The 26,794-nt window shown below is 41.8% G+C and overlaps 1 protein-coding gene across 6 annotated transcripts in view; it reads right to left on the reverse strand.

Moving 5' to 3' along the window:
• Positions 1-26,794, reverse strand: part of BASP1 (brain abundant membrane attached signal protein 1) — a 72,414-nt gene that overhangs the window by 11,646 nt on the left and 33,974 nt on the right. For 2 of the 6 annotated variants that reach the window (XR_012157372.1, XM_073332283.1), the window contains exons 2-3: positions 24,667-24,915; positions 22,566-22,642 (exon numbers count right to left, since the gene is read on the reverse strand). The exons of 2 other annotated variants lie outside the window; for them this stretch is intronic. Coding sequence is in view for 1 of the 4 variants with exons in the window: in XM_073332281.1 (XP_073188382.1) it covers positions 26,530-26,720 (191 nt within the window). In the remaining 3 variants the exon portion in view is untranslated. Of the gene's footprint in view, positions 1-22,565; positions 22,643-24,666; positions 24,916-26,529; positions 26,730-26,794 lie in introns of all 6 variants that reach the window. 2 more of the 6 variants (XM_073332281.1, XM_073332284.1) reach the window with 2 other exon arrangements.

Consider the following 26,794-nt stretch of genomic DNA (forward strand, 5'->3'; position numbering starts at 1 on the left):
AATGAGACTATATTGGTCAGCATGATACACAGTGGTCTTGAGAAAAAGGTTATGTTTCTACCTTATGGTCGCAAAGAAAACCTTGAATACATGAACACAGTGTAAACCAATGTGCCTTCCTGAGCTCACAGGCACCCTGAAACAGCTCTGCTAGGTGTGAATTGCTGCATTAACCTCCCTGCATTTTCTACAACAGAGAAATCCTCTTTAAATGTCACCATTGTTAACTATTGCATTACTGTGGATTTTAAACAAAATTAACTAATGTGTTTGCCATGCAATCCCAGACTGCCTCCAGTGACTCTCCATGTGCCAAAAATGCACCAACTGTCCCCTGCGTAACTGCCAAAGACTCCAGTTTCCTCCCCCATAATTTCCACAAGGCAGTTCTGAATTGTCCACACAAGATTTGGCACATGGAAAACTGTAAAGTGAAGGAACAGCACAAGACAATGCTGTTCATGGGCTGAACTATGCATCTTCATGTTTAGTTCATTCAAAACTTCCCTTTTTAATTTAAAACAAGCATCCACAGAATTTTCAGTTTGCTACATCAGGGTGCTGCAGAATTTAGGAAACTTGCTACACAATGGAGGTCCAGCTTGCCATCAGCTATGCCAGACCTTGGCTACAGTACTGGATGTTTCAGGTTACGGGATCATTTTCTTTTGTCAGCTTCCAATAAAAGGGCCTTTTGCACCAAATTAAACATTGCAAAAAGGTATTGCAAAACGTCAGTCTGTCCCAGACCAGAGATCTTAATCACATCATTGTTCACAACTAGAAGCAAGGGTTATCCTTCTTTTCAGAGGATTTTAATAGAAATAGATTTTACAAGAAAACCTTTCTGAAAAAAAAAATTATCAGGTCTTTAACTAAAACAACAGCCAGAAATTGGCACATTCCTTTTGCATACTAATTACAAGCTGCCATATTGGTTTGTTTAGGGTGCATTTCTCTCCAAGAAATATTTTTCATAATTTCACAACATTGGCCAAAATTTTCAAACATTGATGCCCAATATTAGGCACCTAAATCTGTATTTGGACTCCTAAATAGAAATGGCCTGGTTTTCAGAGGTGCTGAACACCCACAGCTCCCAATATGGGTCAGATCCAAAGAATTTTCAAAATTAGTTGTGAAAAATAGAGCTTGTCAGAAAAATTCCAATGAAACAGTTTTTTTCTATTTGCTGATTTGTCAAAATCAAAACATTCCACGGAGACAGATTTCAACAAAGTTCCTTTGGAAACCAGACAGGGTTCCAGGCTAGCTTCCATTTATGGCCAAACTGTCTCTCTAATACTTCATATGCAATCCAAATTACTAGCTAAAGAAATATTTAAGATAACAAGAGCCTCAGTCCTTTGGGACAATTCCATCTTCACAAGTATTCTATTCATATTGTGTGCCTCCAATATATCCTGAGCCCATATTTATTGACACATCTATAATATGTGCTTGCCAATCTTATCTTCTGGATGTCTGAAATTTGGCACCCAAAATCACTAGTCGCTTTTGAAAATATAAGGCTCGGGTCCAGGCGGCAGCCAGAGCAGAACAGGAAGATACGGGATGCGGCACTGGGGAAGAACAGAGATGTGGCGGAGACCTCAGTTCTTGAGGGTCTCCTCAGAGCACTCTGGTGCCTCTGTGTGCTGGAAAATGAGGGCAGCACTTTCAGCACACACTGCCCACATTTCTCTACCCTCATCCTGAGCAACCGACGTGCAGTCTTAACTCAGCCCACAAATACAAAACATGAGCTTTTTAAAAAGGTTATGTTAACAACCCTTCCCTCAAAAGAATGTATGTTTTGGGATCTAGGTAATTTACTGTTATATCCCTTTAATGTTTCTCACTTACAACTATATGTAACTTTATGTATTTTCTAGCTAGGCCATTCTACTTTCTGGATCAGTTTAAGGAGAGTCCTTGGAATATAAACTTTGGCACATTACTGTAAAGTAATCATTTCATTTTTTCCTCCTCAAATTTCAAGGGGGAAAATTAGTTGTGGAATATAATTTTAGATTTTCAAAGTAATTATTAAGTTCTTACAGAGACTTTTCCTTTCCGACTACAGTCTGCTCTCATACAATGCTGATTACCTGAAAATGTCATGTGAGCACACGATAGGGAGATGGAGACAGTAACTGGGAATAGGATTACAAAGAGGTAGTGAATACTTGCAATAGCTCCCAAACTCTCCAGACTATATTTTTTCTTCTCGCTTGTGCATGGTTTTAGAGGGTTTTCCCTCAACTCTCCCATTTCCCTGGTTCTTGTCACGCAGACAGCAAGCAGCAAAAGACCAGAAGTTCGAAGAACAGACAATGCAATGTTTATTGGGGTTAGTTTCCAAGCAAGCATATTTTGAAGCCCTTCACACCAGTCGGGCTTATCTCTATATGCTGACAGAGTCTATTCCCCAGTGTCCCCCCTCCCAGCTCTGACACCGCAGAGCATTTACCCTGTGTCCCCCCTCCCAGCTCTGACACCGCAGAGCATTTACCCCGTGTCCCCTTCCCAGCTCTGACGCCGCAGAACCTTGCCTGTGTTCCTGTTCCCCATTTCTGACCTTAGCAAACATGATTCCACTTTCCCTTCTTCCCACTTCCTGTTTGACCCCAGTTTATATAGTAATATTCTCAGCTATTCCTTAACCAATCCTTTTACTGAAATTTAACTAACCAATCCTAACATATTGTAACTTAATTCTCTAACCAATTATATCCCACTACACCAATTAACTTACACCTAGCAAAATGTATTAGACAGCAGACAGAAACTATTAGACAGCAGACAGATTAACAATAGAAAAGTAGGGACCATAAAGATAAAATATACAGAAATGAGGGTTTCACGACCACAACCACTGATAAGTGATTTCTCGCCAGACAGGATGCTTCCCAGACTAAGAACAAGGCCGGACTATCCTAGTGAGAGAAGGCCCATATACAGTTGGACTGTGATTTTGATTCTTTGTTTTTATACCCCTGTAACCAGCTAAGTGATAAAAATGCATCTGAGTTCTTAAAGTATAGGCCTTTACAGGCAGGCCTGAATATCTATATTCTAAGACATGGCACTCCCATTGCAGCCAGTGGGAGCCACATGTGTATCCACAGGCAGAATCTGACTCAGATTCTATTACAAATCAGCACTCCCGACTCCAGCATATGGACATCATAGCTGTACCACAGAGAAAGAGGGGAAAAGATGTGGGAAAAGGACGGTTCTTAGACACCTACCTTCATGTGAATGCTCTTCACCCATGAACACAAAATGGAGGAGTTTTAAATAATTAAAACAGATGCAATGTCACAGAATTAAGCCATGTCCCTCTTCCAGTTAATATGGGATTATTAATAATTATCCCAAATAATTGATTTAATTATTGGAATATGCTCTGCCTTAGTCCTCAGAGACCATTAAGCTAATCAATAGCTCACACAAGCTAACCTTTGTCCTTAAATAATAGTTTCTTAGGAAGGCAGGATATATTTAAGTCTTCAGAATGAGGCTATATATCATGCTATTTACACATACACGCACAACACTGTTTTGTGCTTCATGTGCATCCGTGTTCAAATTTACACCTCTGCAGAGGGCTAGCACAAAGCCGATGCACCATTAAGTGGTACTTTAACCATACAGTGGGACTTTTATGCTATACAGACTCTGAAGAGGCTTACATTTCATTTTTGGAATAAAATCCTTAGCGCCTTTTAGGCCTGTCTTCAGTACAAAATTTTATGCCAGAATGCAGTGATGAATTAGGTGTACACAAGGCATGTTCTGCATTACATAAAACTACTTGCAGTTAAGCCCTACTGTGATCTGGATCGAATCATAAGTAGTATACATGATGCTGAATACTACTCAGCTTTGTGACAACATCATCAAGGATCAGCATCATATTAGTTCCTCAACTCTACACAGTTGCATTCTAATAAAGTTTTGAAAGACAAGGCCAAAGGTACTGAGAAAGATGCAAGTCAGAACATTTTAAGTTATTAAGATTTTTGAAAAAAAGTTTTACATTTATGTTTCCCAGCAATTATTTGAGCTGTTTCCAGTCTGCACTTCAGTTTGGCAGGGTCAGTTATATTAAGCTAGTCTATTTGGTGCATTTCATATCTGGTTCTCATACATGTTTGTGTATTTCCAGCACCGCAGAAAAAAAAATCCTGTTTCCATTTTTTAGATTTTGATTCACATTGAGTTTTGAAAAATTTTACAAAACCTAAATTTTGCCTCTCAAACTACCATACTTACCAGTGTCACTTTAGAACACTGGAGGAGATTTTCAAAGGAACAAAAGGAAGGAAGGTACCTAAATACCACCAAATTTCAATGGGAGTTAAACACCTAACTGCAAATTCTCCCCATTATCTGTTTTAGATAGTCATTTTAGAGAAGATTCCGTATGCATTTCCCTAAGCTTGTTTAGAATGGACTCTGAATGGCAAAGCAGAAATTGTTGTACTGAGCAGTGTACTGCTTCACGTTTCTCATGCCTCCCACTCAAGGCAGCAAGAGATCCAGCATCATGGATCCACCAAAACATCCCTCCTGATCAATTGTATTTGTGGGCATTGACACAATTGTGGGCCTGCTCTGTTATAGGCAGACTGGGGATCAGGAAAGTGATAGTAAATGGTGACTCCTGTTCCTCCATCCTTCTGTTTCATTTAGCAGTAGAGAGATGAAAGGAGAGAAAATTAGTTCTGGGTGAGCTGTTTTGGGGCAAAAAAGTATGCTTCCTGTGATGGAAAAACAGCCTGCCACCAGCAAAAAGAGTACACAGCACTACAGAAATAATACCCACAAACAACTAGCCTATTCACTGCAATTATCTAGGGGGACCGGACGACCTGTTTTTAAGAGACAGTCCTGTATTTAAGCCCTCTTCCAGGTATCCCAACCAGTGGTGAGTCAGGGGTGGGGGGTGTCAACGATGCGGGTGGGTGTGCAAGGCTGGTGGCAGGAAGCTGCGGCATGTGGGGCCAGGGGGCTCCCTGAGCTTGTCCGTCAGCACAGCCCCCCACCCCCCATCCTGTTTCCCGCCAATGCTGGCTGCGTGCTGCGAACTGCAGCAGCTGGTCAGTGGGAGCAGGTGGCGGACTCTGGCTGGGAAGACAACACCAGGTACTGGGGAAGGTGGGCCTGTTCTGGGGACCCAGCGGAGCTAGGAGGGAGGAGAGCGCCAGGCAGGGAGGGTTTGATCGGTCGGTCACCCCTTGGCCCCCATGTGTGAGAGAGGGGTATAGATGTGTGTAGGGTTGTCTGGTGTCCTTTTCGACTGAAAAGTCCAGTCAAAAAGGGCACCTGACAGCGTCCGGTCAGAAACAGTGACTGGACACCCAAAATCCGGTTGTCGCCTGCAGGGGCACCGGAACAGTTGGGGCCAGGCTGACTGGCAGGGAGATACTGTGTAGGGATCATGGCACCAAGCCAGCAGCGGGAGGCAGCAAGCAGCCCTGCCCACCCTCTTTGCTTCCCCCAGTGCGCACCCACACTGGAGTCTTCCTTGCCGCCTCCTCCATCGGCAGCAGCAGCAGAAGGTATGGGCAGCGAGAGCGCTGTCCCCCCCCCCGACTCCCACTGCTGCTACTGTCCCGCCGCCCCCCACTCTCCCAGGCAGCACCCCCACCATATCCCCACCAGCTCCCACCTTGCACAGGTGAGTAGATGGGGCACAGCTCGCTCACCCCCCCCCCACTCCACTCACTTGATGTGCCCCCTGCACAGTGCCTGGGGCAGCCCACAGGGAAGGGGGTCCCTGCTCAGACCTGGCAGGAGGATCCCTGCTCCCCCAGGCAGAAGGGCTAGGCTGGCACCACGGCAGGGGAAGTGGGCTGCAAGCAGCATTTTCACTGCACGTGGGCGGGCAGTGGGGGTGGGGAAGGGGCTTGGAGGACGAGCCCCATACGCAGGCAGGCAGCTGGGAGAGCTTGGACCAGGACTGTGAGGGGGAAGCGGGGTACAGGTGGGTGGGCGGGCGGGCAAGTTCAGGCTGGCTCCGGGCACCAGTGGGAAGGGGGATCTCAGGCTGGTCCCACGTGGGCAGGAGGCAGGAAAGGCTTAGGCCAGCCCCATATGCAGGGTGGGAGGGCAAGGATGGCCTCAGGCAGCCCCATATGTGGGAGGGGCTGGGGGGTACTGTGGAGAGGCTGAGGGACCTCAGCCCAGGCCTGTGGGTGGGTGGCAGGAAGGGCTGGGCGTGTCCCGTTTTCCCTTTGGGAAAATATGGTCACCCTATTTACATCCAGTTTAAGCACTGAGATCAACACTTCCCACACTGGGAGCCTAAAGTTAGATATGATTCATGTGCATAAAGCTGAGCCAATATTTCCAAATGTGGATGCCTAATAGCCGCACACTGCTTCTGTGTAAATTAAAGAAGTGAGCCAATTTATAGGAATGAAAAATAGGACCATTTTAGAAGCCCCCTAACCCAAACACATAATTTGCATTTGTCCCAAGTACTACTTGGAGATTCTAAGAAGGGTGTTTCTAATCTTGGAGGACTGGCAGTAACTTGCAATTTGCATTTAAAGCAGAACAAAAATCCCTTGTATTTAAGTGATTGCATTACTCTCCAGATTTGGCCCACTAACTCTTCATAGGGCAATTTTAATCCTGCTAGGATAACAGCTTCTAACTTTTTCAGCTGAAACATTTTAAAATGTTTCTTTCTGGAAAATTTGCCTTATTTCCTCAGATTGGTTTAGGGGGGTTACTAACTAAACCATCACAATCCTCTGAAACTCCAAAAATCTCTCTCTCTGCCCTCCCTTGCCCTTCCACCCCCAACCCTGAATAACTATTGGGCATAAGCTACTTTTGAAGTGCTAAAATTAGATGTATTGGGAGTTATTCCCCTTATTCAGGATAACCCAACTGCATTAAGTCGAGACTACCAAAGTCACCATCAAGTTCCTCCATCTACTCCCATTCTCACCTGCCACTTCTCAGAGGGACAATGAGCAGGTGAGGGGAAGAAATGGTTTGGAATAGGCGAGGCCTATGGTTTGCCTGTGGATGCCTGCTGTGACCTCTGCTTCATTAGATCAGAGTTCCTGTTCACTTCCCACCTTTGCAATTTAAGCCCCAATTCTTCCCCATGCACCACCTCACAACCCTGCTCTCTGCTCTGCTCCATGTCACATCCCTACTTATCCTTCTCAAATCATCACCAAGCAGCCCTGGGGTGCACAGCCATGTAAAGGGGGAGCCAGAGGGACTTGGTGGGCACATGGAGTTGTACTTTGATGATCCTCAGGGGGATTGTCAGAATGCAATTACTCTCCCCTTGACTTCTTCACAGCCCAAAACTATCTCAGTTCAAATCTCCCCCCTACACACACACACGAGTCCAAAGTTCAATATTGCCTCACAACCCTGCTGTCTAGAGTACCCCACACACATCCGCACTCCTCAATCTGCTCTTCCACCCACATTTGGGGCAGGAACCATCTTTCCATTGTGTGCATATATACACACAGTACCAACATAATAGGGCTCTAATCCCTTACTGTCACTTCCAGGGGCTACCACAATTCAAATTAGTAAATAGGGTTTCCTAGTCCTCATCACAGCTCCCCTATTACTTTCTGCTTTCAAGCACTGATCCAGATAGAGCACTGAAGGGGGAGTCAAGAGCCTGGGTTCTATTCCCAACTCTATCACTGACCTGCATCAACCTGTGGCAGGTCACCTCGCCTCTCTGTGCCTATGTGACTTGCTTTCAAAGTACTTTACAAAAAGAAGGTAACACATGAGAACTGTTATATAAGACCTACTGACTTTAAAAAAAACCGACCTATTTCTATCTGAAAGACCCACCTAATTCTATTAATTAAAAAGTCCCTTGTTTTCTAACCACACCACGTGGTCAGAGTTAAAGGTTGTACATTTTGACCCCACTTCTGATAACACCTCTCTATGGAGTATGCATAGCTATCAATGCAAGCACCGTGTTCTGTGAAAAAGGGCCTAGGAACAATGTAATGTGCTACTTACAATCCAAACATTATAGTTGCATTGATTTATTATTACTGTGTATATTTAGCAATCAAATTTACTCTAGTCATGATAAAATCTAATTAAGCACTTTCCATGCTAGTAATATTGCATTAATGATGCTAGTCACAATATGGAGACTCATAGCAGCTCAAGGTTTTCAGATGCTTCTGTAAAGTTGCCTTTGGAGTTGAGCTTTTTCCTACTTGTTCTTGGCCCACAGGCAAATCTGTGCATGCAAATTTCAATTTAAAACTGCAAATATACACATTTCTGTCAGCTTTTAGTTCTACACTAGAAAAAGGGGATGTTTTCACAAGTTAAAGATCAGGTGGATAAGTCAAACTGTTACATTCCACTAGCACTTACTGAGGACGTGGGCATAAGGGGGTTGAAGTGATTTTGTTCAGATATGAAGTTCTGAATGTTTGAAAATAAACTATGACACATCCACAGTAAGCTGCTTTCCTTATGTTTCCAGCAATCAAGTTGAGAGGTTGTGAACAGTGCTATGCTGTATGGATGTTTATACATGTAGAAGTTCACAACATTATTAAAAGGCATTTGTTTCAGAATGACCATTTGAATACAGGCAGAGTTATATGAGGAAGTTCAGAACTGCTTCAAGATTCCTTCTTTTTTAAATTCCATATCAACACAAATATTAAAAGTCACACAAGTTAGGAAATTCAAAGTTATGCATATAGCAGCTTTTCTCCTGCACAAGGTGTTGAGTTGTAGCTACTCCATACTTGCAAGAGGGCAGAATCATTTTGAAAACTAGATGCTTTAAACTTTCCTCCACTTATGTAATTAAAATCTCAACAGTACAGATGCAGCAATGCAACACTAGTCACCCAAATTTCAAGGACATCATCAACAACAGTCGCAGTTTGTATTAATCGGTCTTTGCACGGCTCCATAGGCCAATTTGGAAAGAACTACAACAGTTACTGCACTGACCACAGAGTCGTTTGCCTGGTTGTGTTGCTTAAGCTGCATGTTATTTCCTTACCTGGCGCTGCACTTCCAACTGAGAAGAACAGCCTTGTGCAAAGTCATAGACACCCACCCTTATAGCGTGGCGTCATGCAATAGGATCAATCATCAGTTGCTCAAAGATCTAATCAGAAATATTTGTCTTGTGCAACTTTTGTCTCAGGATATCTTTGAAGCATTTCATCTGCCTTCCGTGCTTACAGTTGCCAGAATTTAATTCAGAATATAGAATTTGTTGGACAGACAGGTCTTAGGCATATAAATATGTCTGGGCAAAATCAAGTGAATCTCAATACTGACTGAACCAGCTTTGGCCAAGACTTCTACTTTGGACACCCAGTCCCGCCATTTGATGCTTAGCACTTGTAGGTGTCACAAATGGAAACTGTCAAACATTTTAATGTGTTGTTGATAGCAGGTCCATGTTCCACAACCACAGAGCAATGCTGTGACAACAGCAGCATTATATGCTTTGATTTTTGTTTATAGGCAGATATGATATTGCTTCCAGATTTGGTGATAAAGGCGACCATATGCAGTGCTGGCTTTCTTAATTCACATATCTACTTCATAAGTGATTATCATTTCATTGTTTTACATGCTGCCAAGGTAAGGAAAGAGTTTGACTGCTTGGAATGTGGTAACTTCCAAACTTATTGATAGATGTTGCTAAGGTTGTTAAAGAGCTAGCTGGTACAAAGCCTCCGTTTTTGTTCAACTGATGGTAAGGAAAAGTTACAAGCCGCCACAGCTAAGCAGTTTGTAATATCTTTGGTGCTGCTTCAGAGTGCGCCACCAACAGGAAACCATCAGTGTAGAGCAGTTCCTGGATCAACACTTCGATCACCTTGGCATTCACATGTAGACGAGAGAGATTAAAAAGCTTGACGGTGCAAATGCACATAAAGATGTCATTTGAAGAGCCATGGAGGGCCTTCCTCTAGCATTACAGTGAAGAATAGACCAAAAAGGCTAGGAACGAGGACACATCCCTACTTCACCCCATTCGTGACTGGAAATGGATCTGCTAGATCACCATCGACACTAACATGTCCAAATAACATGTCCTTTGTGCAATTGCTGAGTGATGTTGATAAATTTGTATCGACACCCAAATTTAGCAAGCAATTTCCAGAATGCAGTGCAGTTGACCATGTTCAAAGCTTGGTTAGATCAAGAAACACGATGTACAACGTTTGATGCTATTTGTGACATTTTTCCTGTAATTGTCCAGTGATGAAAATTATGTCAACAATGCTCCACTAAACACAAAAGCTGCCCTGTAACTCTGATTTGGGCCAGGAGCTGGTTCAAGAGGATCTGTGCAAGAATCCTGCTGGCCACAGAGAGCAAGGACATGCTGCGGTAATTGCCACAATAGCTTTTTGAGCCTCTGTGCTTATAGATAGTGACAATGTTGGCATCTATCAGTTGTTACGGTATGATTTCTTGAAGCCAGACATGTGAGAAGAATTCAAAAGCTTGTCAATGAGAAAATTTCCTCTGTGTTTGAAAACTTCAGCTGGAATGGCATCAGGACCAGGAGGCTGGTTAGTTTTCGTTGCTTGGACAGCCTTCAACACCTTAGCTCATGTGGAGGGATCAGCAAGTGCATTATATATCCACAGCAATCAATGTAGTATTGCTGTGGATATGCCACACGGCTGCTAGAAGAGTTGCTTTACCATGGAGCTACAGAAAAAGGAACTGAAATTTCTGTTGCAATGCATTGGTTCAACCCTGGGAACCTGGATAAATTGCTTTAAGGAGCAGCAGGAACGTTACTGTATGTTGTCACATACCCTCCCCACTCCCAATTTGAATATCCGTTTTAAAAGCTTTGACCTATATGTAAGTGAACAGTCTATATATATTGAATTAAAGAATAGCATTGGTAGAGCTGGGAAGCAGCAAACCTTGCTTAGAAACCCCAACTCCCAAGCAGTTAAATATGAACAGCCACAGGTTATAAAGGTCTGTGCTTTTAAAACGTGCAGCTATGAAGTTTCAAATGAACTTTCTAAGAATATCTATTCAACTCTAAGCCAAGGGTCAACTTATGGAACCTCTAAGTCTCTTCTTCCCCTTTGACTTTATATAAAAGTAGAAGTGTTGTAAGCATGACACAAGAAGTAATTCTTCTGCTCTTCTCCGCGCTGATTGGGCCTCATCTGGAGTACTGTGTACAGTTCTGGGCACCACATTTTAAGAAAGATATGGACAAATTGGAGAAAGTCCAGAGGAGAGCAACAAAAATGATTTAAAGGTCTAGAAAACATGACCTATGAGGAAAGATTGAAGAAATTGGGTTTGTTTAGTCTGGAAAAGAGAAAGTTGAGGGGAGACATGATAACAGTTTTCACGTACATAAAAGGTTGTTACAAGGAGGAGGAGAAAAATTGTTCTCCTTAACCTCTGAGAATAGGACAAGAAGCAATGGGCTTAAATTGCAGCAAGGAAGGTTTCGGTTGGACATTAGGAAAAACTTCCTAACTGTCAAGGTGGTTAAGTACTGAAACAAATTGCCTAGGGGCACTGTTGAATCTCCGTCACTGGAGGTTTTAAGAAGAGGTTAGACTAATACCTACCAGGAATGGTCTTGGCATTACATAGTCCTTGCATGAGAGCAGGGGACTGCACTAAATGACCTCTCAAGGTTCCTTCCAGTCCTACAGTTCCATGATTCTATGAAAATTGGGCCTGAAGTTTTGGCATAAAATATATTTCTTTTTACATACAAGTAGAGGATATTTTTGTATGACTACAAAGATAGTTCATAGAATCATAAAATATCAGAGTTGGAAGGGACCTCAGAAGATCATCTAGTCCAACCCCCTGCTCAAAGCAGGATCAATCCCCAACTAAATCATCTCAGCCAGGGCTTTGTCAAGCCTGACTTTAAAAACCCCTAAGGAAGGAGATTCCACCACCGCTCTAGGTAACCTATTCCAGTGCTTCACCACCCTCCTAATGAAAAAGTTTTTCCTAATATCCAACCTAAACCTCCCACACTGCAACTTGAGACCATTACTCCTTGTTCTGTCATCTGCTACTACTGAACAGTCTAGACCCATCCTCTTTGGAACCCCCTTTCAGGTAGTTGAAAGCAACTATCAAATCCCCCCTCATTCTTCTCTTCTGCAGACTAAATAATCCTAGTTCCCTCAGCCTCTCCTCATAAATCATGTGCTACAGCCCCCTAATCATTTTTATTGCCCTCCGCTGGACTCTTTCCAATTTTTCCACACCCTTCTTGTAGTGTGGGGCCCAAAACTGGACACAGTACTCCAGATGAGACCTCACCAATGCTGAATAGAGGGGAATGATCACGTCCCTCAATCTGCTGGCAGTGCTCCTAATTATACAGTCCAAAATGCCGTTAGCCTTCTTGGCAACAAGGGCACATTGTTGACTCATATCCAGCTTCTCTTCCACTGTAACCCCTAGGTCCTTTTCTGTAGAACTGCTGCCTAGCCACACGGTCCCTAGTCTGTAGCAGTGCATGGGATTCTTCCATCCTAAGTGCAGGACTCTGCACTTGTCCTGGTTGAACCTCATCAGATTTCTTTTGGCCCAATCCTCTAATTTGTCTAGGTCCCTCTGTATCCTATCCCTGCCCTCCAGAGTATCTACTACTCCTCCCAGTTTAGTGTCATCTGCAAACTTGCTGAGGGTGCACTGCACGCAATCCTCCAGATCATTAATGAAGATATTGAACAAAACCAGCCCCAAGTCTGACCCTTGGAGCACTCTGCTTGATGCCAGCTGCCAACTAGACATGGACCCATCGATCACTACCCATTGAGCCCGATGTTACTGCAAACTTAAATCTGCACAGTTTAAAAAAAAATTTAAAAATGCATTTCTTGGTTGGACTCTATTAAAAAAAAAAAAACCTTGGGAATAAGATTTTTCAGTATCACGCAACTTTGGCCTAACTCTGCTCCCTTTGACTTTAATATGAGCAGAGTTAGGCCAACACAGTGCTTTTGATAATCCCATCCTAAGCATTTACTGAGCATATTAAGAACTTACCTTCCAGTTGCCAGCTAGATAGTCAAACTCTTTTTTAAAATTTGAATAGGCTTTAAAAATAAGCACTATTTGCAGGTCAAATTTCCAGGTTCAGCCATCTGTGTTGTGTAGTGTAAAATATTAAAAAGGGTAGACTTTTTCATCCATATGTTTGTAACTTTCCCTCAGTTTAAAAAAAAACAGTCAGAGAGAAGCATGGAGAATGTTGTGCATATCAAAAAGAATTTGTAGAGGTTCTTGAGTAAGTGAGAACATGGAGTTAGGCCTGCAAATCACCTTGTATTATAACTGTGGTGTTCAGTTCCAGGTGAACTCTATGCAGTTATATTAAAAACACTCGCACAATGTCACCACAGGATTTTATCACAAGTTTCATGATATCTGGAGTTTTTCTTAAAGACCAGCTCCAGGAGTCATTACAAAATAATCTCAGGTTTCATTTCTAGACCTTATAGTTGCAGAGAAAACTTTGAAATCAGGAACCTTAAAAGGTTAAAAAAAAAAACCAGATAAATATATAGATTTTTTTTTCCAATTGATGTTTCATGATTTTTAAGCTACTCATGATTCTTGGAGTTGTGACTCATTTTTGAATGCTTAGGGTTGGCAATGCTGTATGCATATGGGGGAGAGGAGGAAAACAGGTGGAACCTTCATAAAAAGTTAATTGGATATATTAATGTTTTTACAAAGAGACACTATCACTAACCTGTCATTCAGTAGAATATTGCAAAGTACAAATACTGCACTGAGTAACTAGTCAACTATTTAGAATCCATATGTATAGACTACATATGCCTCTGTTTCTCTTGAGATGAGCACCAAGTAAAATGAAGCAAGCTAAAGAATTAATTAACCTCTGCATTCAAGAGTCAGACACAGCTGGTATCATTCCTAGTCAGTAGAAACAAGCCTGAAAAAGAACCTCTGAATAAGGCCACAAAGAAGGGGTGGGAATGGAGAAAAGGAAGCTGAAGTGCCCTGTACTTGATATATTCAAAAGTGTGAAAGGAGAGAGAGAGTCTGCCAGTGTCGCTGATGCTAGCCTAAAGAAAGGACAAGCTTACCAATTTTTCATCCTCAAATTAACATGAGCAGATCTTAAAAGGACGTCACTCTCAAGTGACTAATTTCTAGAAAGAATATGAATTTTTTAGTCTTGAATCAGAGATCCTTAAGAAGTCTCTGTGGGGAGCAGAGAACACCAATTGAGTCTCACCATCCTTCATTGTGACATTGATAAGCTAATCTGCTAACTAGTTATTGTAAATCACTGCAAGATTGCATACATAATTCATTTTCATCCATCAGTCTTCTGAGTTTTTAAGAGTCTGTTACTGTTTGCCTTTCATTATTCACTTGCACTTTCTGTTGCTCTCTTAGTTTTCTTAGAGCATTCTAATACATTAGTCATTTGAAATTTACTGCCATGTTAATAAGTTATGGAGCATAAAGAAACCACAATTGAATCTATGGGAACTTGAAATTAGCGGCTTGGTTGGCCATTTTGACAGTTTGTTCTAGACATTCTTCTCCACTCCTCCCCCCCAAGCTGATTACACCACAATTATTAGTTAATCAGCAAATCTGTTTTGCTATAAGTAGCTGCTTTCTATTGTCTAGATTAGAAAAAAAAAAGTTCTGAAATCTGTTCAGAGTACTGTTGCCACTTCTAAATGGCATGTTTGTATTATGTATTATCCTCTTCACTAGGTAACTAATGTATAAATCAATGTGTTATTACAATGCTGCAACAGAGAGCAGGGTTTTTCCACATAAGAAACAGAGGAAAGATTAATTTGTTTTCTGAAGTACTCATTTTTATTTATATAGGGGGGAAATTTCAGAAGCACTTCAGTCACTATTTAGCTTACATCCCAAAGACTTGTGTGCCAAAATCTTTCGGACTTAAGTGCTTTTGAACATTTTAGCCATGATCAGTTCAGCTCTTCGCACCTGCCTTATTGGTTACACAGTTAATATTGCAAAGCTGAAATACAGCCTTTACAAAAGGACCCCGTTAAGAATAATTGTGTCGCTTAACTCAAATAGTAAAAGCTGTTAGCAATGCTAAATACATATTTCAGTAATCTGTGACAAAAGGATGCAATTCTGTCATTTTAAGGGAACTGTTTCAAAGAGTGATGATTCAAAATTTAGAAGACTGAATTTTAACTAGAACCTTAGAATAAGCCCCCAGTATTTTGGTCAAGGTTGGATGCTTTGGAATGGATGGTGCCAACTACTGTAAGCAGCATGTAGGGGTGGGACCTCTGCACAGGCAGAGCCCCATTGACTTCCCTGAGGTCTGCCCACACAGAGTAGCTTTACAGGACTAGGGGGCCAGTGTCCCTAGTTCAGAAAATAGTAGGATATTAGACTCTGCTCTCAGGAAAGGATAAGTCAGAAGCAGATTACTGGCTTGGGCTCTGTCAATGACATCCCCTTCTAATCAGCGTAATAAGGAAGCTGGCTGAGGCCAATAGGGGCACAAGGAGACCCAGAAGCCTTGAACTGAATTGTGGGTTGTGAATTAGGAATACTAGTTCAAAGACACTATAGTTGGTTTTGCTTTACTAAACTCTAGATTTAACAAATTTTACCAAAAGGTCACCAGGGTATTGCATACCAACATATCATGTCCACAGTTACTGTCCAGGATCCTCAGTTGTTGGAGATATGCTCTGATGAGAGGACACAAATACCAAAATGCTGTAACTAGATGAAGACCAAGATCTGCTCCCTGCAAGCTAGTAGCCAAAGAAAACAAGGTTTACAATTCTAGAGGGTTACTTTCTCATTGTAGAACCAGGGCACATATTTCAGAGAGTTACATTGACAAACATTGTGAATTACAACTCTGCCTCAGCAAACATCTCAGCAATATGCTGCAAAGCATTATCAGACATACAAATTCAGAGTAATTGTTTAAAAAGTATGTGTAACTAAAGTCTTTACTATGAGGGCACATCTCATGTGACCTTCCAGAGATATAAGTCACAGTTTGTGGAATACTACAGTCCCATCGGATGGTAAAATTAAAAATCTGACTTCATTTACAGTCTGAAATTTCTCATGGAAAATAAATACTGGGCTGAACTAGAGAAACAAAGCCCAATCCTCCTTCATATAACATGATTGAGCTATTGTTAGATCTGCTAATAAAAAGGATTAGGGGCTTAATTGAGAGTAGTTTTTGTCAGAGACGTATTTAGTATTTTAATCAATGGAAATACAAGACCACAGCTGAGATTAGATTTACCAGGAAAGAAAGTTTTCCACTATCTAAAGGGCATTTAAATTTTGTAAGAAGGAAACAAAGCTACTGGACTGGAAAACTTTGTTCCCTCTCTACAGAGCAAGTTCAGTATGGGAGTGGCACAGCAAGCTTCCTCATGCTATCCTGCCATTTTGTCTCAAATCTGACCTGAAGCTGCTCACCTTAGGAGTAGAGCAAAGCTAATTCTGCATTCCCATGCAGAGTCCTGGGCCTCTCTGTTTAGAAGTTGAAACATGCCAGTTGTTATGTACACACCTGCTGATCAGGAATGGGCTGAGAGCAACAGGGTGTATCACAAATATCCAAAGAACTATTGGCGGTTATTTTCCAGCTACACCCTAACCAGCCAGGATTACCAATTACTGACACCTCTAGGCTTGCCACGTCAGTTCGAAAGTAAAAAAAATTACTTGAGCCCCAGCGCCAAATTGTTTGAGCCCCGGCACCTCTTTCATTACAAATTAAGCACTGTTTGAAAGGTTCCATATCTCATTGCCCATCCCTTCACAAAGGCGAGGTATTATCCCTCCTAAAGACCATTTATTCAGCTTTATAGGCAGAACTTCCAGTCACAGACTAAAACATTTATTCCATACTGAAACAATGGTCACAAAGCCATTTCCTCAAACTCAGTGCATGGACATATTCAAGCTTTACTTATGTATCATGCTCCATGAATTACTAGCAGGTCTCCATAAAGCTAAGCAAGACTAATCCTTATCAGATACTTAAGCCCTAACATGAGTATAATAGGTCTACGTGGGTTTCTGTCTTCTCAAGCAACCCCCACTCCCACTCAGATTTAAAGTTTCAACTATACTCTGAAATCAAAATACAACCAAAACCACTTTTGCCTGAGTTTATTTCCCCACCCCTCATAAGAAAAATAGCCCATCCCACAGGCTTAGAAACCTAGCTGGAGTTTCATGTTTGTAATGAAACCAGTAGATTTTTTGCATAGTTTGGTTAGGTGATTGAACTCATTTTGTCTACTTTCTACTTTTCCCACAGTTTTCTGTTTTACACTCGTCTATTGAAGCATTCTGGCTCTGTTACCTACAGCATTGTGTTTCGGATGTCAAGCATATTAAGTCATTTGGGGTCACAGCTGGACACTAGAAGAGGATTGGTTGCCAAGAAAATCATGTGTGTTGAACTTGAAGGCAAAAGATTTGATGGTGCTGGGTTACAAAACTAAAAAGAAGTTCTGAACAGAGACTAAACTAAGACTGTATATTGGTGTTGTGGCTATTCTATTGTGAAGGATAAATGTGCATTGATCAGTATGCTTCCAGAAACTGAAGTTCTCTACAGAATGGATACTCTACAGAAAGTGAACTGAATGTGTAATTAGTTAAGGTCAGATAAGTTATATCAGACTAGCACTGATATTTCGGGGGGGGGGGCAAAAGCACTGTCATTTTCATTGTTCAGTGGGTTTCTAAGCATTAAGTCAAAGGTACATCTTTGCAGCCCACCACGGCTTTCAGACACCATTGATTTTTGTAGAAGCCAATTGGTTGCTAAACAACAGAGGGTAACTTAAAAACTGAGAGTAGTGCGCAGTACAGTTTTGTATGGTTTGGGTCCCATTTGGGGGGGTTGCGTTTGTTTGTTGGTTGTTTTGGCGCCACCCTGTGAGTGTAGGGTCAGGCCCGCCCTGCAATCACCAGGTGGCAGGAAGTGCAGCAACCCAGCCCCAACCTGCTCTGCTCTGCCAGCTCGTGCTGGGGGGGCGGTTTCCCCCTTCCCCCCAAGTCTGGGGAGGAGATGGAACGGTGGGGAAGGGGCATGGGATGGGGTGGTGGCAGGCTGCAGGGCAATCTCCCACCTCCATGCAATCAGTGGCCTGTGCTCCCCACTGCCATTCTGGAGCCTCCACAATTATTTATTGACAAATAAAATTTGCAGAATTTTAAAATATTGTGCACAGAATTTTTAATTTTTTGGTTCAGAATCCCCTCAGGAATATGGGATGCTGTGCAGCTGTGATGGTGGAACTGTGAGGAAGGTGATGAGCAGTGGGGAGGTCTATGGGCGGGGGATGCTGGGCGAGTGGTGTGGTGTACAGGGTGCTGTGCAGTTGTGGTGGGAGGCCAGTGGGGGAGGTCTCTGGGAGGGATGGGGTTGGGCATAGAGATCTGTGGTGGAGGTCTCTGGGCGAGGGGGTGCTGGGCATAAGGGTGGGGCACTGGTCAGGGGGGCGGTGTGGTGCGGTCCTGCCCTCAAGGAGAAGAGGCATGCTGGCCTCACAGGGCTAGGCAGGCCAGTGTGCATCTGGCAGCTGCAGGTTTGTAAACAGTGCCCTCCTGCTGGCCTTCACAGAATGGAGCTGCTCCCGCCATGCTGTGCCTCATTGCCCCCAGCCCACCCTTCACTCTGGAGACTGACCATCCCATCCCCCTGCACCTTGCCCCAACGGGGTCTACAAAAAGTTAATCCGGCCCTGGATACATGCACCCTATATGCCACCAAAAGTGGTGTGTAGCACAGACACAGCCTAAGTGGGTTCTCCACTGGTTGCTGGAGGTAGGAGTGAAGTGCAGCTAGTCGGCCTGCCCATCTCCCTCCTCACACACAGATAAGTTATATGCAGCCCAGAAAGGCAGCACACACCTCCCTATTGTGTGGGAGTTCAGTACATGAAGAGTCCCCACCATCCACGAAGCCAAGTGGGATAATGGCTTCATTGTGCTAGGCACTGTACAAACACACAGGGAAGCAGTTCCCTAACCTGGACAGCTTACAATCCAAATAGTTGGATGAGAAACATACCAGTTTAAACATGAAGGCATTATTAATCTTGTAGACCAGTGGTTCTCAAAGCCGGTTCTCAAAGTGGTTCTCAAAACTTCATGGAAAGCCCCTGGTGGGCCGGGCCGGTTTGTTTACCAGCCGCGTCCTCAGGTCTGGCCTATCGCAGCTCCCACTGGCCGCGGTTCGCTGCTCCGGGCCAATGGGGGCTGTGGGAAGGGCAGCCAGCATGTGCCGGCCAAACTTGCGGACACAGCAGGTAAACAAACCACCCCAGCCCGCCAGGGGCTTTTCCTGAACAAACAGCGGACCGGCTTTGAGAACCACTGTTGTCGACTAGTCAGTAGCACTTCCAGCGTTGGTGAAAAGCACTTAGCATATTCGTTTCAGCACTGGCAACATTAAATACATTAATCTGCCTCTTTAAGAAGGTTGGCTGTTGAATTACATTTATTGGCCATGGGATGGCATCAATTACAGTAGAACAAGTACCTGCAAAAAAGACATGTAGGTGCACATTTGCAGCAGAGTTCATGGGAAGCTAGAGTATGCATGTTCGCTCCTCCTGTTAATGGCAATGGTACAACTAACAATATTATGCCATCAGGTTTCGATTTTCAAAGCTACCTAAGGGATTAGGGTGCCCCATTCCCATCAGAGTTAATGGAAAATGGGTATAAAAATCCTTTACATCATTTTAAAAATTCTCAGCCTTAATTTCATCCATAGCATTTAAATTAAATAACCTTAGGCATAAATTCAATTACTTTAGTCTAATAATTTGGCAACACAGACATTGTTCAAGAACTTTTGTTTGTTTGTTTTTTAAAGAGCATCTGAGATGAAGTTTACTGAAATACTATACTGTACTACACCTTTCTACTGGCATAACTGTATTTACACTAGATGGTTACATTAGTTTAGTTTTATATAGGTTTCTACACTTAAATGAGTACAAGACCAGCAACCCTGATGCAATATGAATTCTTGATAAAAGACACAGCTTTCCCATATTCACTACACTTGCCATAATCACATTTTGGCTCAAAATATCCTTCCATTTCATGTACAGCTCACATTTATTGACAAATTTACAAAACCAGAAGTGCGTGGGATTTTAGAATCAGCCAGAGAACTTCTCTGATACTTTCCCATCTATTAGCATTTCCTGCTTCACTGCTTTGTTATATTCTCACACTTGCATCTATAACATTCCATATGTTGGAAACACTAATCCCACCATTTAAACATAGCTGGTTTAGAGTATAGCTGGTGCTATGCATTGCCAAGGACAGATTTAGAAAAACTTGTTCTTAAGCATTAAAGTTGAAGAATCTTGCTAACAGCTCATCAATGCAAGCCTTTTGTACTATCTTTGGAGGTATATAGATGTAAAAGAATTCTGCTCCAAGTACTTAACCAAGATAATCTCATTTATGTCTCCCTCATTACTGTGTGGTCCAGTACCCAATGTGAACTAGAACCCAGAAGGTGCTCTCTGATTTTTCACTACAGGAACATAATAGGCCAGATTTCCAGCTGGTGTGTATCATAATGTTGATTACGGATTTACTCCACCCGAGATCTGGCCTAATATTTCTAGTTTGTTCATTAAGGGCAGCCTAAGAGGAGCACGAGTGTACATGAAAACTCACAACCATCTATTTGCGAGGCAGTAACAGGACAGGTAATGACAGCCCCTTGCTCCTATGGTGGCATTTCAATTCCTAAGAGATAACATATGCAATACTTGGCTAATGTGTTGAGCCATTAACTACCTTTTCTGACTGATGGGGAGTACTGAGTGGGCCTTGAAGAGTCCGATACTAAAACATGAGCTTTTCAATTTGGGAAACTGGGAGGGGTTCCAGACAGTCACTTCTGAGAAGACGTGCTTCTTTCCATATGCTGATAGCCTGATGGTTAGGGAACTAGTTTGGGGTGAGGCTAATCCAGGTTCAAGACCCTGCTCTGATGAATTCAGTATGATCTGGGATAAAAAACTTTGCTGCAAATCAGACAGAGAAAGGACTTGGTTTTCCCATACCCACCATAGTGCTCTAACCATCAGGGTGTGTTTGAGAAAGTCTCTTTCTTTCCCATCAGAAATGACCAAACAACCCTGGATCCAAAATCTTCTTCCCAATGAAGACTGTCAAGACAGATAAATGTTTTGGGGGGATGTAAATTTAGATGAAATTTTACTGAAAATGTTCCAACCAGCTCTGTGCAACACACTAGTCTTTTGGGCATCCCACAATAACCCAGCAGTTTATGGGCAAACTGCGCTTCCCCATCCCCAATGGTATGATTGTATGATTGGAAGAAAAAGAAAAGAAATGTATCATTGCAAACATCTTCCCCTCCCTGCCAATCCACACTGCTTGAGAGACTGCGCCACAATCTGGTCTTACTGTCATACGTTGAGGCCCCACAAACACCCTAGCGTCTGAGTGCTCCCTTCTCTCCTTCCTCAGCTGAAAATCAGCTCATCTTATTAAGGCCTTCACTGTAATTTTGGAGGAAAAAATCCATGTCAACATCATTGCAGTTCTGAGCACAGTGTTTAACTTTTGCAGCTGTAGACAATCAGTAGAGGTCTTGCAAGATTATAGGGATCCTGTATCCATGGTGATTTTTAATAAGAAATCCTTTTGCTGTAGACTATATTCAGAAACAAGGAACAGTATATCAGACTTTATGGATGATCGCTGCAAACATTTATCTCTGAGGAAAGAGGATATTTCTGCTTATGGATCTGACCCACACCCAAATATCACACAGCTGGATTTGGTTCTGGCAATTCAAACCCAACCCTTCTCCCCACCGAAACAGGAAAAGTAGTTGTGAATATATGTGTGGTCCTGCTTTGGGCTGATCTCTACTCAAATTCCTACCCTAATTGAAGATTATGAGTTAGGTCTTCTTTTCACAGGAGGCAAGTGTATAATCCCATTCCACAGCTCTTTTCTAATGCAGTGTTTTGTCCATAATTCATGAGCATGCTAAGAATGGACTCTGGTTATCCTGTGTCCTCCTGTTCTCTTCAGTGAATTGTTTATAGTTTGCTATGCCAAGGTCTGAGAGGCTCATTTTGTAAAGAGTAATATCATAAACATCAGCCTCATACTTCACCCGTCTCATGGTTCTTGATATGTTACACTTTGATAGAGTAAAATTTGTTACTTCTTCCCCCCATATTTATTTAAGATTGTTCTGACAAGGATAGTCTCATAAGACATACATTTTGTTTTGCCACAGTTCTTGAGGGAGGAAGGGACAGCAATACACAGTATAGTGTATTTGAGACACCAATAGTATAATGCAGGACACCATCTAAACATCAAATTATATTTAGCAGTCAAATTTAAAATTTTATGCTGACAAGACTTCTTATAGTAAACTGGGCATTTCTCTGTATATTTAGATAAAAATTTAACTTTCAAGCACTTGTATATATATTTACCATTGAGTTTGAACATTACATATTTAGGAAGAATTTTCTTTTTCCAGCTCCATCACTTCCAAAAAGCTAACTGGCAACTGCAAGAAATAAAGGAACACAAGCATTTGTTCTTAGGATTTATTCTGTTAAGCCACTCTGTCCAGGGGGCTACATGGTCTTTGCCACTATAGTATGTGAGTGCCTATTTCACTCTGTGACAAAATTTTCTGATGGCATGAAGATCATATTAAGCTGTAATAGTAAAGCTATTTCTGATCATTCCATTTTTATTTTGTTTCCCAAGTTCTATACCTGCATCTTATTTAGCCAAGCCAAGATATGGTAACCAAGAAAGCCATTATGGACAGAGCTCTGCTGGCATTTGGATGAAAGGCCAAGCATACAGGGGAAAGGAACTGACTTGTTTTGGGAAGGAGTCTGTGCCAGTGAGACAATCTTAAGAGTCTTCGAGCTTCAGGCTCATGAGAGGCAAGTCCTCAGTGGACATGGTGTCAGGTTTCTAGAAAAGGACTCAAATCAAATACTGTTTCGGATCTTTTTGCAGCATCCGTTAGCACTGTTCCCATAGCAACAAGGAAAATCAACATCTATGTCAATTTAAAGATTCACAGTATAGTAACCTGTATTTTCCCACAATTTACAGAGAAAGATAAATTTAGGTATCAGCCTTTTTTCTTTGGTTAAATGGAATTATTCTGAAGGATTAATAATCCCAGTTTCTAATTACAGTACTATAATAGAAAACCAGCCCCTCCTCTTACATACCCACCCATTCCTTATGGAGTATACAAGTTGCCTGATCCTAGGATTTCTCTTTCCACACTAACTGGAGACGGACTATGCTTTGTTTACAAGGGAGGGCTGTTTCATGCATGGAGAGGTGATTATCAAGAGGCGATAGGCCTGTGGCTTCTGGTAGTCCAGGTTCTTTTTCAGGCCCCATCATTCCAATTCCAATCCAAATGAGCAGTAGTGCTTCTCGCTAAAGGTTCTTCCTGACAGATTCGTTGTTGTTTTTCTTTTGCTCACTGGGCTGGGTAACAAAGTCATTTCTGCTGCAACAGAAATAACTACCACACAGTATACCCCCCCTTTTGGGGGGAGGCAGGGGGTCAATCAACCCTCCTTATATCCATGTATGTTTTCCCCTTTTTCCCATCTCTCTCCCCAAAATCATTCCCAGACAATGCTTCTCGGAATATTTACAATTTTTAGTAGCAATTTTTTGTTCCATGCTTCAAATATGCTTATTTCCAACAGTGACTAAGAGAGCAAGATAAGCCTCATCAAATATTTCACCAAACATAGAATACATTGTCTCAAGTATAGAGCCTTTTGATCTTCAATATGTTGTGAGTCAGCTAATTGGATAACATTTGGCAAGCCAAGAGTACAGTTTCTATATAATCTTACTGCTGTTGAACAGTTGTAAAGTTCAACCTACTGTAATGGATTCTGATTTAGGGCCCCAATCCCGTTTCTACTGTAGTCAATAGGAGTCTATCAATTTCAATAAAATTTAGCCTGATTCTCAAGGCCTTTAAGTCCTGCAACATAAATACCATACCATAATGCTATTGACTTCAAAGGGAGTCTGCCCTGCCCAAGATGTTGCAGGATCAGGGCCCAAAAATCAGCTGTTGAGGATATTGACAAGTAACCTACTTTTCATGAACAATCTAATTACACCCTCACATCACACTCTCACATCAAATATTACTGTTTAAAGATCACTTGAGTGTTCGGTTCCTGCCTTAACAATAAATAGATTAATCCACACTTTAACCTCTATATATTATAGAGCAGAGGAAGGATTTCAAATTATTCTGTAAACACAAATTAGCAGTAATCTGAAGAAAAGTTTAATGTGTTTAAAAACAACTCCTCAGTAAAAAAAAAAAAAAAAAAACCTCTCAGAAGTATCCTTATGACATTCCAGGAAGATAGCAGAATCTAACTGTATATAGTGAAGTATTACCAACACAACAGTTTATGCATGCTCATAAACCCATGTGTGGCACAAATGTTTAACAATTGCATTGTCATTGCTAAGTTTGGGTTGTGTGGATACATAAAAGGTTCATACATGAATTTTTAATACCTGCAAAAGGTGTTCAATTGACATCACCAAAGAATGAAGTCTTCTGTTCCTACACAGAACAGGTACAGCATAGGTAGTGGCTGTGCAAGCTTCCCTCTCGCCAAGGAGACATTAAAGTCAACAGGAGTTTTCCTATCGACTTCAATGGACTTTGTATCAGGCCCCAGCTATGTGTCACATTGCTGTTCTGGATGCACCAGCTCTAGGTGAGAAGATAGCCTAGGCTCAGTCTACATGAAGTTTTTTGTCCTGCAAAGAGGAGGACGACAAGATTGCAAATTGGTTGTGATTCAGATAAGTAATAATCTGAAATTTAATAATTCCTAAGAACCCAGTATTGCCCTACAATCAGAACTTGTACATTAACATGACCTTGTTTTAATTCAAACACACAAGTGTTTTCAGTAAAAGACACAGTATCTGCTTTGGCTATGCCAGTTATTCATCCCCTCCTATTTTGCCACAAATAGACAACTTCTAGTTGTCTTCCATTCCAAGTCTGCCTAACCTTACAATTTACACAAGGATCCTGTTATGCAGGAAGGTAGGAATGTTATCTTTCAAGTTTGCACATAAGTGAAATTCTGAAGGGCTTTTAAAGGTGGCCATGTGATTTCAAGCACCGAGAAGTTAAGGGATAGTCAAAGTTAAAGTAAATGAACAAACAATAGCACCTTAGTCCAACCTTCAACCCATTTTCAAGAAGATAATCAGAATAATCCAAATGAGAGCTAAGAATGTTTTAGAGACAAAGACATTTTAATTGCTGTTTTTCTTAGCATTACAACATGGCTACCTCTTGTTCATTCCCCAGAGCATAGTTCATAAAGGAGGCGAAATTCACAGCCAAATGCCTGTGCAGAAAGAAAATGTAGCATTGGGTCAGTGCAAGCAATTGGATGCCAATGAAGTAATCTTAATGTACATTTGTGGTTTCTGCTATATAGCTCTGTACAAGATAATTGAAAAGTGGTAAAGGAAGTTCAAGCTGATAGTATTCACTACATAGCAAGAAGAAAAAAATATAAATGCAAGTTAAAGAAAAAAATTTCAATACCTGGGGACACCACTGGATTTTAGATTTAAATAATTTCATAGATGGCCCAAATAGGTTGATATTCTGGACATTTCATTTAACTCAACCAATTTTATTTTCATAAACAGCCTTAATACACAAGCCCTAACACTTTGCAAAAACCTGTTTTAGCCCAGCGCACTTTTTAAGAGAGGTCTAACAGAATAAGACTCATGTAGGTCATTCGGTAATCATTAATCCTAATGTTGAACTACCATTCAAGTAATAAAGTACATACATATCTTTTAAGGAACAGACCTGTAAAGGCAAATATCTACAGCTCCCACACATCTTCAAACACACAATCACCATGGACTCTTGACACATTAAAGTGGCATGTCACTCTTGAACTATACTAGATGGGATGCTTTTATATCAACTAGATTTGGTGCACATTACAACTTTCCACACATATAGATGAGACTTCCTAAGTTCCTAACCTTTCTAAGTGGACTCGCAAAGCAAAGTGGAAATATTTGTCAAAGCCCAAGCAGTGAGAATTCTAGTGCCAGTAGCAAAACAAGCACAAGTGACGTTTCATGCGTCACTGCATTGTGAAAGCATGAGGAAGTAGAAGGGGAGGATACAGAGGCTAGTGAGCTGTGTTTAGTGGGTCCTGGGAGAAAGTAAGTTGCAGTACTGGTAGCATATTTGCAACTTTTCCCATCAGGATCTCCAAGGAGAGAGAACGAGCTAAGGTTTTTTCCAAATAGTTCCACAACATTTACAGCCTTCCATAATCAAAAATCAGTCATGTAAACAATTAACTTAAATTCTCAATATCTCACCTGGCTCCGCTTTGATTGGCTCTGGCATTGGCAAAGACAGACCTTCTGGCTAGGAATCTCATGAAACAAACAAACCAACCCCAAATTGCAGAAGAACACAGGCTTCCTTCCCACACACTTGTCCTACCAAAGAGAGAAAAATAGGGGCAGCAGCAGCAGAAGACTATTTCCACCTGATTGGTGAGCCACATTGTCAGCACCTGCCAATAGAAGTGTGAAAGCAAAAAATACTTCAGCCTTGGACTTTGTTAGGGCTGCTAGGAGA

Source organism: Lepidochelys kempii, chromosome 2 (assembly GCF_965140265.1).
Source record: "Lepidochelys kempii isolate rLepKem1 chromosome 2, rLepKem1.hap2, whole genome shotgun sequence".
In the NCBI taxonomy this organism is placed as follows: Eukaryota; Metazoa; Chordata; order Testudines; family Cheloniidae; genus Lepidochelys; species Lepidochelys kempii.